Source organism: Vitis riparia, chromosome 3, assembly GCF_004353265.1.
Source record: "Vitis riparia cultivar Riparia Gloire de Montpellier isolate 1030 chromosome 3, EGFV_Vit.rip_1.0, whole genome shotgun sequence".
NCBI lineage: Eukaryota > Viridiplantae > Streptophyta > Magnoliopsida > Vitales > Vitaceae > Vitis > Vitis riparia.
In genome coordinates, this window is record NC_048433.1 from 7,266,315 (window position 1) to 7,277,824 (window position 11,510).

The following is an 11,510-nucleotide window of genomic DNA, read 5'->3' on the forward strand; positions in this document are numbered from 1 at the left end:
CGGGTCTCTACTAATAAAATGAAGTAATCGTGGCAGTCAACAAGAAAATCGATGAACACTCAAATCGATCATGCACAACATGAGAGGCAAAGCATGTATAAAGAATGAGTGAAATATGAGGGATGTGATAGATGCGTACCTGGGCGGCAATCGCGAACGCGCTATCATGAAACATGGTTAGTGAACAATGAACAGATATAATTAAACGCATATCAAGGAATAGAGTAAATCAATCGTGCATGTCAATAAATCAATCAATCAATCAATCAATCATGAAATCTCATATGTAGGGCCCCCACCAAAGCCCGATTCATTTTTGCACGAATTAATTCCATAAATTCCCTTGCTTGGAATTACGGAATTTTATTCTAGCTTATTTTAAAACATTTTGAAAAGATCATGAAAGATTTGAAAATTGCTTGCCGAATAGAAAGTGGAAGCAAATTTTATTAAAATTGATATTTTGAGACCTAACTAAAATAATAAAAAAAACTGAGGATGAAGATTTGAAAAGTTAAAATTGTTTGAAAATTGAGAAATTGGAATCTATTTGAAAATGGGAAATTTGGAAATTATTTCAAAATTGAAGATAAAAAAATAAATAAAAATAAACATAAAAAGACACGTGGCCCAAAAGGTGGTTATGCATAGTTGTTTGTAAATTGGGCAGCCAGTGCTTCTCATACTCTCAGCGTCAGGATGTTCCTTAATGTAGTTGTCCCATACGTCGTCCTTGGCCGTGATAATGCACATGTTTTCATCCCAATTAAAGTCACTTTGATCAAGAAGCGACTAGTCAATGACATATTGCATCCTTAAGACATCATACCAGTCCTTGTCCCATTTCAATCCCAGTCATCCATCAAGTCTGCAAGTATCTTAGTGAAGGATGCTGTCCATTTAGCCCTCGGCTATTGCTCATGCTGTTCTGGGCCCCAGCCCTTGGACATAGACTGCCAGCCAGTCTTCGACCATCTGATGGCCACAGCATGAACATCACCAGCTCCACCATTTGGAACACTATCAACACGTCCTTCAACAGTGCCATAACCAGGCAGATTTGCGGAAGATCCTTCACTTCCAGCCTTCCCATCAAGCTCATCATGTTCTGCATTTTCCTCCTCTTCCTGCTGCTGCTTCTTGGGGTTCTATAGAGGTGTTGGCTGCGGCTGGATTGAGAATTGACTCCCGGACTACGCCTTCACCCCTGGAAACGTGCTGGAGAAAGGCCTCCCTTTCTTCTGGTAATAACTATCAAATGCATATGAGGCATGGTTCACCACGTTGTCGGGCTGGTAACAGTCCCCTTCTGGTTGAGCCTCTGAGCAATTTGCTCTTCTCGGTCTTTCAAACTTGATGCATGGATGCCAAGCTGCTCCAACATTCTTTGATATACATACAGTTGATATCAATCTTTGTCCTACTGTTGGGAGCAAGGACATAAACCCTAGCGGCATTAACTCTGGCTTGACCTTTTCCAGCGTTTCATATAGAGCTCTCCTGTGTCTCTTCTTCAACCAAGCAACAGCTCATGTCAGCGTCTGCTCCAACGACCTTCCTCCGGTTGCCATGGATAGTATCAGTCAGATCTGGGATTCTCCTGTTCCTTCGAAAATCTTTTTAGATCTGGCAGATTTTCTAAATCTCTCAACAAATTCCAAGCCACTCTCACTGCAAATGAATCATGCCCGACCTGAATCCGGAGTGAAGCACCATGTTTTTTTTTTATAGACGTTGCCTTGAACCAAGCCCTCATCCGTTTCACTGTCATGAATATGGACACTGACAAATTTAAGAGGGCACAAGCTTTTGAGTGTACCGATGTTTGCCACCAGAGAGAGTGGAATAAGAAATTGGATTGACATGAATCTGGAGCTGGCATCATGCATTCGTCCCCATTGAAATAAAATTCATGCGGAAACACCCACCCCAGTGTCATTAATGGATATGTATGGGACTAGCGGCTTGTACACAGAGCTGTAAACTAGGGTGACATTATTGAGATTTGGATGCTGCAGAAGGAGTGTCCACTGAGTGTAGTTCATTTGTTAGATGAAAATGGTAATGACAATCTTCATATGCCAATACTCCTTGTACGTAGTTGGTCTTCACATGCCAATGTACCCGGATTTGACACATATGTTGTGTGCATTAGCAAGTTTCCCACTGGCCATCAGAGGAGAGGGAAAGTGAAGGAGCTTCAATGGTTGCTTGGCGTCCAGGTGATGGAGAAGGTGTTTCGCCGCCGGCGGCAAGCCGCCGGCGTCGTTCGAGGACAGAGCTACCCCTCAGCCAGTAACAAAAAGCACCCTGCTCCCCCCAGAAAATCTCGTCTGCTACTTTGCTTCCCTTCCTCAAACACGGATGAGAGAATTGATGCACTCTGGGAGGGTACTAGGAACAGGGGAAAACGGCGAAAAAAAAAAGAGCACAATGGGAAGGGATAAAACGAACTCACACAAGCCACATCTCATGTTTGAAATAATGGGCTCAGATGATGGTGAGTGAAAGCAAATGAGCAATCCAACAAGAATCAAAGCATTTACAGATATATCATGGGGAAAAAGAAATAAGGACAAACTGATCTTCAGTAAGAACCATAAAAATAAAAAATATATATATGAACATACTTACTAGCAATCCCCAAATATCTCCCAAGAATGAATAGAAAAAGAGAAGAAAAGCCTACCTGAGAATGATTCCCTCCAACCAGATCAGCAGGAACTCAATAAAACCCTCTTCTTCTTCCTTCTTCAATCTCTGCCTCACTCTGGATAACTCTCTCTAGCCCAAAGAAATCCCCCCTCTCTGTAACAGAAAAGCTGCCTTGTTTCTTCCTAGCTTTTCTCACCTTTCTCTCTGCTCCCAGAAATCTGCCCCCTTTCCTCCTAGCTCTTCTCACCTCTTCTTCTTCTGTCTAAAGCTCCCCCAAAATATCTTCCCCGGCAGCACGTCTCAAAAAAGCCTCCACCCCCCTGCCAAAGGTTCCTCCTCTAACAGAAAATATACGCTCCTCTCTAACGGCCAGAACATCTCCCTGCCACGTGTCAAACACTCACTTGCTTCTCAATTCCATTATTTGATTCTATGACCACCAACCACGAGGCGACACGTGGCCCTATGGGACTATGACACTTGGCAAAACAGGTTGCCTGAGAGATGAGGCCCCAAACGGGGGTCTATAGTATCACACAAGTTGAATTATTAATAATAATTTAATTATAATTTTTTTATTAAACTACTAAATGTTAATTTAATTACAACTTTGCCTTTAAGAAAATAACAATTCAAAATATATAAAATTTATTTAGGAGAAGTTGTGATGCCATACTTTCAATCTTCGTAATTTGATGAGAATTGCCTCCAACACGTTCGTTAGTGCTATATATAGAGCTTTGAACAATGTATGTCCTACCCTATCTATTGTATCTTATGCCATTAGTACAACATCGGACCTCTTTCGGAGGGAGGTAGGCTCTTCACCAGCTTGTTCGAGTTGCTAGATTCTACAAGGCCACTATTCCTGACCCAAGTTAGGAATAGATTAAGGTAACCTTAACCTAATAACCTAAGGATGGTATTCGGAAAGGAATACAATAAGGCCTTTACTAAAACCTAAGGTCATGGGAAAATGCTAAACTAAAGTATCCATAAACCAATCAAATTTCAACTCCGAATAGTTAAATGTGTATGCTGAAATTTATACCGTTGAATTAAGGTACTAATAAATAGGATAAAAATACAAATAAATGAGATATTAAAGTGTTATGTATCATCATCTGATTGATAGTATCTTTTTCAAGTTACCAACATATGACCCTAATTTTTGAATGTAATATCATTTTTGTTTTAGATATATAATTTTATAAATCCATTCATGTTACATTACATTTTAGATTCTTAAATTGGTTTTGTTTTGGAATCAATCAACTGTAGAAATATGGAAAGGCATTTGTTCCTTTCAGTTGAATTGCCTCTTGGGTAGAGTTCTAACCTCTTGAGTAAGAGATCAATTTTGACAATACACGTAAGAAAATGTATATGATTTAGAATGTATATGACAGTAATTTAGGAAACACACTCTAAAATTGACTGGATCACATACATAAGTATTGATGTTAGAATCATGATGGGAGGTTCTCAATTCCATGACTTGGTTCAACTGTAGATGATGCTTGAGAAGTTCTTGTATTTATAATCTCCGGTGGTTGAGCATTTAGTTCAGCTTCATAATCACTTATTGTCCCTTAGGTTCCCCATGCATGGAGATTCCATCAGTCCACTTCGTTAGCAGTGAACAGCTAGCCCATTATTCATTAGGGTTTGCAGGCCTAATAATAGGAGAGGAGCCCTTATTTTGGAGGGAGAATTATATTTTGGGCGTAGATGGGCCCCCAAATTAACAAAAGGTCCATATAACTCTTCAAATTGAGTTGAAGGATATGAGATAGTAACGGACAAATATACCCTTAAGAACACATATAAAATATTTTATAAAATTAAGTTAAATAAATTTTTTTCAATAACTTTTTTTCAAAAATACTAAATTAAATAAAAGTGGTTTTCAAAAATATTAAATTAATTTTTTTCAAAAATATTAAATTAAATAATTTTTTTCAAAAATATTAAATTAAATAAAACTATTTAAAAAAATATTAAATTAAATAATTTTTTTCAAAAATATTAAATTAAATAAATTTATTTTAAAAAAATATTAAATTAAATAAAAGTATTTTTAAAAATATTAAATTACATAAAAGTATTTTTTAAATATTAAATTAAATCAAAAATATTTTTAAAAAATATTAAATTAAATAAAAGTATTTTTCAAAACTATTAATTTTTTTCTCAAAATCAACAAAGGACATTTTTGAAAATACTGAAGGATAATATCCTTCAACTTAATTTCCATACTTTCATTGAGTCTTGCGCTCAATTTGAAGAGTTACACGGACCTTTTGTTAATTTGAAGGCCCATCTACTCCTAAAACATAATTCTCCCTATTTTGGATCTGTTAATTGAGTTGTACTCACGAGTGGCTTTTCACTTCTGTTGTTTATTTTTAAGTTATTGCTTTGTTCTAGGAAAGTTAATTTGAGGAAAAGTATTACTAAGTTGAATCATTTATAACAATGCAATCATTTGAATCCGGGAATCTGCCATGGCCTGCAAGAAAAAGTTGAAAAATCAAGAAATAGAAATATAATTGAATAAAACAGTAAAATAAGGGTTTACCTTCACGTTCATGTTGCCTGTCAGTGCAATGATTAATTTGTACGCTGCATATAATTTTGGGTTAAGGAAATGGACATGGGAAGCAGACAACTGCAGAAATAGCGACAGGCATTTGTTGTTTTTAGTTGATTTGCCTCTTGGGTAGAGTTATAGCCCCCTGAATGAAAGAGACTAATTTATACAATTCACCTGAGTGAATTTTTTCAATGTCGGCTTTCAAAAGAAGTGAGAAAGGCTCTATTTTAAAGGTGTAGTGTGCTGGTGGGAGATATCTCATTGATCTCGAAATTCCTGAAAGAATTAAAAAGCTCTGAGCTACAAATCTTTCACACTGATAATTAAGTACATGTCTAGATAGTTACTATATATGCACATAATTAAATTGCTATGGAGAAAAAACACAAGAGGAACTTGAATTATGATGCTGATGATGATAATAGAAGAAAGAATCAAGGTAGAAAGATATAAGCTCACCCAGACTGTTATTTTTATAGTCATAGTGGGAGATTATCGCTTGCATGATTTGGATCAACTGTACATGATGCTCGAGAAGTTCTTATATGTATAATCTCCAGAGGTTGAGCATTTAGTTTTGTAGCTTATTGTCCCTTAGGTTCCCAATGTATGGAGCTTCCATCAGTCCATTTCGATAACTGTGGACAGCCCCATTATTGATTAGGGGAGCATGCCCAATGCACTGTAGGATGAGCACTGCAATAAATAAAACAAATAAGAGAGGAGCCCTTGTTTTTATTATGTTAATAGACTTCTATTCCCTAGTAGCTTTTCACTTTGGTTGTTTACTTTTAGGTTATTGTTTAGTTCTAGGAAGGTTAATTTGAGGAAAAGAAAAGAAAAGAAAAGAATGAAGAAAAATTGAATTCAAACAAAAGAAATGACCATGTGGAAAAATTATAAATGTGTTCTTTTATTTAACTGTTGAAGGAAAAGTACAAAGAAAAAAAAAGTTTCTTGATCCTCTCCATTTTTTTTTACAAATTTTTCATGTTATTTAAATGCTTTTCATGTTATTTATCATTTTTCTTTTTTAAGTCTATGTTTGGTTTTTGAAAAATTTAAAGGAAAATGTGAGGAAACAAAATAAAAAGGAAAAGTAAAAGGAAAGAAAAAATAGACAAAAGTAAAAAATAAATAAATTTAAGATTATTTTTATATGATTTTTAAGCTTATTTTACTTATTTTTCTCTATTATATAAAGATTAAATAATTTTAAAATATATAAAATTTTAATTAATTTTTAATTATATTTGATTTTCTTTAGCATTTTTTTATAATGAAAAAAACACATTTTTTTTAGTATTTTTTTCTTTAATATTTTTCAGAAACCAAACATAATCTAAGTATTTTTCATGAACCAAACATAATTTAGTGATTACATATTTCATTAATATATGTACATGTTTCCATTCTTTACCGTTGTGATCCACTTATTGATGCATGCCTAAGAGGGTTATGTTTTCAGCAGTTAAATATGATAATTTTCCAGAAATTTGTTTACTTTATTTATATTTTTTAATTTAAGACATTTACAGAGACAATCTATTATTTTAAAGGTTATTAGGGGTATGGGTCAAAATAATTGCAAAAATGACATGTCACTTTAGTTTTCTATCCGATCTTCAACATTGTAGAGGTTCAAAGAAATTGTAAAGAAACCCCATCAAAACACTACAAAAAAACCCTAACCAATAACAAAGAGATCAAAGTTTTTGGTTTGGTGCTTCACTTCAACAGAATATTTTGGAACTGGCAAAGTAGAAGGACAATATCATTTCAACTTAAACCAGACAACAGTAACCTTGTCATGAGTTAAAGCAGGAGAATATCTCCCTGCATCTCCATAATGCAATACATATATATTTGGTATTAACATATATACCGTGTTTTAAAATAAGCACATTCATCATTCTTTTTTAATTAGAGATATTACTTGAGAGCATCATGAGTGCAATCTTTGCTTGAACCGTCAAATTATAGATTAATACGAAGCCCTTCGATTTGTTATTGAAATCACACAGAGATAACATATTATGGAGTCCCCATTCCTTCTTTGAGTGACAGAACCAGTTCTTAGCTGCAAACAGACAGATGAAAAAATGGTTATGCTTTTCAGCTAAACAAACCAAACTTTACAAGAAGGAAAAAGAATACTATGTACCGTGGTGTTTGACATGTCCAAGGTTGCCTTGATCACTTATCAACAGCTCGAATTCAGCATACAACTTACTCTGATTATCAAGTGTTTCACAATCAGCCAGCTCTAGAAAGAGGGATAGGCTTTTGTTCTTTGTCTTAGAACTTCCTTTGGGGTAGAGAATTAGCTTCCTGATTCATTTAGGAAGAGCAAGAAATAAACAAACAGCTTGCATGTGAAACTTAATCTACTATACTGTAACTAAGAAAGACTAGAAGTAATGGAAGTACATAACACATGCCATTTGAAATCTTCAACAGTGAATACATCAGAGTACATGACTTTCTCCTTCAGTGTAGAGAAATTCTCAATCACCCAAGTGAAAGTACCATCAACAGGTTCCTTTATCATGGAAAGACACTCCCCTTTGCCACTATATTTCATAACAAAAACCTCTGCTCCGAATATGCAAGAGTCCTCCATCAGGTATCCATTACAAGGATCATTGAGAACATCTAGCGAAAGAAACTGAGGAAAACCACATTGAGTCTTCATCACATTGAAGCGGGTTAGCTTCCCACCAGCATCTAAGTAGTGATCGTGAGTACATATATACAATTAGTGCATGCTATGGCAACCAAAGTATTGTAAAGAGGTTTGTTCACTTTGAAAAGATCCTACCTTGGACAGTTAAGTACTGGTCATGTTTATGATTAAACACAAACAATTTGAAGTTAACATTAACCTCCCAACCAAGAGGAAGCTTTTTAGTATCTGCTATTGCTAAGTAAAGGGAGATGTAACCTTTCCCATTACTTTTTATATTCCCGTTTGGGTAGAGACACAATCTCCTGCAAATGTTAAAAAAAGAAAAAATTTAAGTGGGGAAAAGAAAAAAAGAAAGAAAGAAAACAGAAGTTGAAAAGGGGATTCCAAATAAACCCACCATTTGTAGCCACCTGCTTCAAATTTCCCTGATTCATATTTTTCAATGTTTGTGTTCATCAGGGAAGAGACACACTCTACCCGGAACAAGTAGTCGGACGGTTGGATGTATCTTAATGTTCTGGAAATCGCTGCAAAATATTCAAAGCATCCAAAGACAGTATTAGTTTGAACTTCTGTATGATAAGCTTGATTTCACGCATGCAATGTCCTTTCAGCCATACCTGGTTGAAAAGTGAATGTCAAGTCTGAGAATTTGTCTATATACATGTAAAAGATGTAGAGAGGATGAAGAGAACAACACTGACCTGGTAATTTCCCGTCTTCCATGGTTGGAAACCTCTAATCCCCAAACCTTTTTAGAAAATAAGGATTTGTTATGGAAGAGAGAAGAAAAAGAGTAGAGTGAAGGGGATGAAAGGTTGTGGCTGTTTGGCTGCAGATGTGGGTGTTTTGGTGCTCGGTTAAGTTGTGTTTGGTTGAGGCTTATTGCCTAGATTATTTTCCTTCAATGATAAATAGCTATTTCTATTTTATCATGTCAGTCTAGGTCGGATGCCTCATTCTACTCAAAAGATAAAAGGAACTTTTTTAAAGAATATTTAATTGTTCTAGGTTTGCTTAAGTATCCTTCGGAACTTTTAAGTATCCTTCGGAACTTTTTAAGTTTCAAATCACTTAAATATAAATTTGTTACAATTTTTTTTTGGGTCCTATCATTTTTATAATTTATGGAAGCTTTGCTCAATATTTTCATAAAATTCTGGTAATGGTTTTCGAAAACAATTCTAAAAAATAGTTTTTGAAAACTGTTTTTAAAAAATTGTTCTTTGATTTCTATAGAATAAAAGTTTATGTAGAACCTAAAATATTTTTAATCTGTTTATAATATTTTTAAATATGTTTTAAAAATAGTTTTTATATTTAATGTTTTATTTTTTATCATTCCACATGTTTGCATAATTATTTCTTAAAACAACTCTTAGAAAACAAATAAAAGTAATAGAAAACAACTAAAGTAGGTTCTCTGAAAATGCCGTGTTTTTTTTATTTTTTAAGAACAGAAAATAGAAATATTTTTTGGTTGTCAAATGTGTTTTCTATATTTTTTATTTTAAAGGACAAAAAAACCGTTCTAAAAAACAATTTCCAAACAAACCCTAAATATTTATATACCACATATTTATGATATTTTCATTCTTAGGCCGCGAATGATATGGGAGATACTAAAGTCATGGTTTTCTCATTGTAGTACCAAGAAAACACTTAAGATGAGAAAAATGCTTAGAAAAGATGCATAGAGAGACTCATATTATAAATATAACTTCTTATAAATAATTTTGTCGTTTCTTTTGCTCAATCTTTCTTATGTTCCTCTTCAATTTTCTATAACTAAATTTATAATTTATATTTATAGAAGCCTTCTAACTTAAGTTTATTTTGATGTGATTAAACAAGCTGACGTGTTATTTAATTTATTTGCAATCTATGTAAAATATAATAAAAAAAATCATATATCTTAGACTAATTTATTATTTAATTTTTTGTTGAGTATTCATATCATTGTTGAATTTCATTAAGCTTAAATAGGTTTTAGCTTACGTGGATCATAATAGTAATTTTAAGGAAAAATGCATTCACAGTGGATGAAGGTGTGTAAACTTCCAAAAATACTTTAACACATAATTTGTCATGAGCAAAAAATATATATTAAATTTTAAATAAATGTAAAAGGAAATAAAAAATTAAATGTTTGATTTGAGAAATAATAATTAAAGTTTTTCCTTCAATTTTGGAACTTTTGGCATTCAACTAATAAAATCTATATGACATAATTTAAATAAAGCATTGTATTATATTAGCATTCCGACATGGTACAACCTAAGTACTAGACATTTTTTTGTTATAAATTTGATGATTATAAAAGGAAGGTTTTGAAATTCTTTTTATTTTTATTTTTTTAGTACACGACTTTCATTAATAATTTTTAAATCCCAATAATTTCATTATTCATTAATAGCAAGACAAATTAAAGGTTTTTTCTGGTAAAAAAATTTAAGGCAATACCTTGATTACCATGTCAACATGTTTATGAGATACAAATTTCCAAGCATAAGCCATATGCATATGAAATAATTTGTCAAAATTTCATATATATTGAAAATCGATTTTGGAATAAAAATTTAACAATTTAAAATTCCCTTAACCATTCCTAAAGTCGAGTTTTCTCACTTTTATTTTTATTTATTTTTTTGCATTTTAAGATTTTTTTTTTTACCTAGATTTCATCAAGAATAGAAACGTCAATGGTGAGTTTAAGATAGGTCATATTTATCTCAAGTGTAGCCTTATAATAAAAATATATACCCATACCTTTTTAAACCTAAAAGGGAGCATGGAAAGTTGGGGCAATATGAGAAAACTGGCCGCTAGGAATGGTAGAGTGGGTTTGGGATGGAGCACCTCACGTGTTACTCAATTCCCTAACCTTAAATCTCATACGGTATATGCTATTTATCTTTGGGGCTCTCTAGATCTTCCTTAGCAGGAAAAAATGGTTTCAAAACAAAAATACATATTAGATTAGAGAAAGAATTCAAACATGTGATATGGATGTTTTCAGATTAAATCTCATCCAACGAAAATACCAAAATTTTGGTTGTCATTGTAGATCTCTCATCTACCCAAGAGGCTTCCACCCTATCCTTCCCTTTATGGTTTTTGGCACGAAAGAAGGGTGAACTTCTCTTTTTCCCATGAAGGTGGTTAGGGTTACTCTCTTTGGAATCTCAAAAACCTGAGCAAGAAGATTGAAACTGTAACTCCTAAGGAGGTTTATATATGTTTTCTTATGGGCTTAACTTGAGCTCAAATTGGGTTTAGGTCATTTAATCTAGCGCACTTTGGTCCTAATTAATTAATTAGTCATATTGAACTCTAATTAATTAATTAACCTAATCTAAAAAGACCATTCATATGATCTAGTGCAATATTGTGTTTTACCAAAACACACTTATGCACACTTATAAATTATATACTCAAAATACCCTCAAAGCGTGTGTCATCATGAACTAGGAGCTCAAGTAGGGGCCATTGAGATCCATAGGAAAATATTTACTCCTTCAAAATCTAATTCTAAAGTTGACTTAACACTCTACTAAATAGAATTAATTG

General features: G+C 33.4%; 1 protein-coding gene across 1 annotated transcript; it reads right to left on the bottom strand.

Moving 5' to 3' along the window:
* Positions 1–5,125: 5,125 nt before the first annotated feature.
* LOC117911654 lies at positions 5,126–8,666 on the bottom strand. Its single transcript, XM_034826057.1, has 8 exons — positions 8,561–8,666; positions 8,337–8,467; positions 8,073–8,172; positions 7,693–7,978; positions 7,416–7,582; positions 7,243–7,331; positions 5,237–5,326; positions 5,126–5,167 (listed from the first exon to the last, which is right to left on the bottom strand). The coding sequence occupies exons 1-8, from the start codon at positions 8,664–8,666 to the stop codon at positions 5,126–5,128; spliced, it is 1,011 nt and encodes a 336-aa protein (XP_034681948.1).
* Between the last annotated feature and the right edge of the window lie 2,844 nt (positions 8,667–11,510).

Bases quoted from the DNA above. Each gene is read 5' to 3' on its own strand.
- LOC117911654 (XM_034826057.1), bottom strand. From the start codon at position 8,666: ATGGAAGACGGGAAATTACCAGGTCAGTGTTGTTCTCTTCATCCTCTC. The intron at 7,583-7,692 runs GCATGTGTTATG...TAAATGAATCAG, and splicing joins ACTGTTGAAGATTTCAAATG to GAAGCTAATTCTCTACCCCA. The intron at 7,332-7,415 runs GTACATAGTATT...GTCTGTTTGCAG, and splicing joins TGGACATGTCAAACACCACG to CTAAGAACTGGTTCTGTCAC.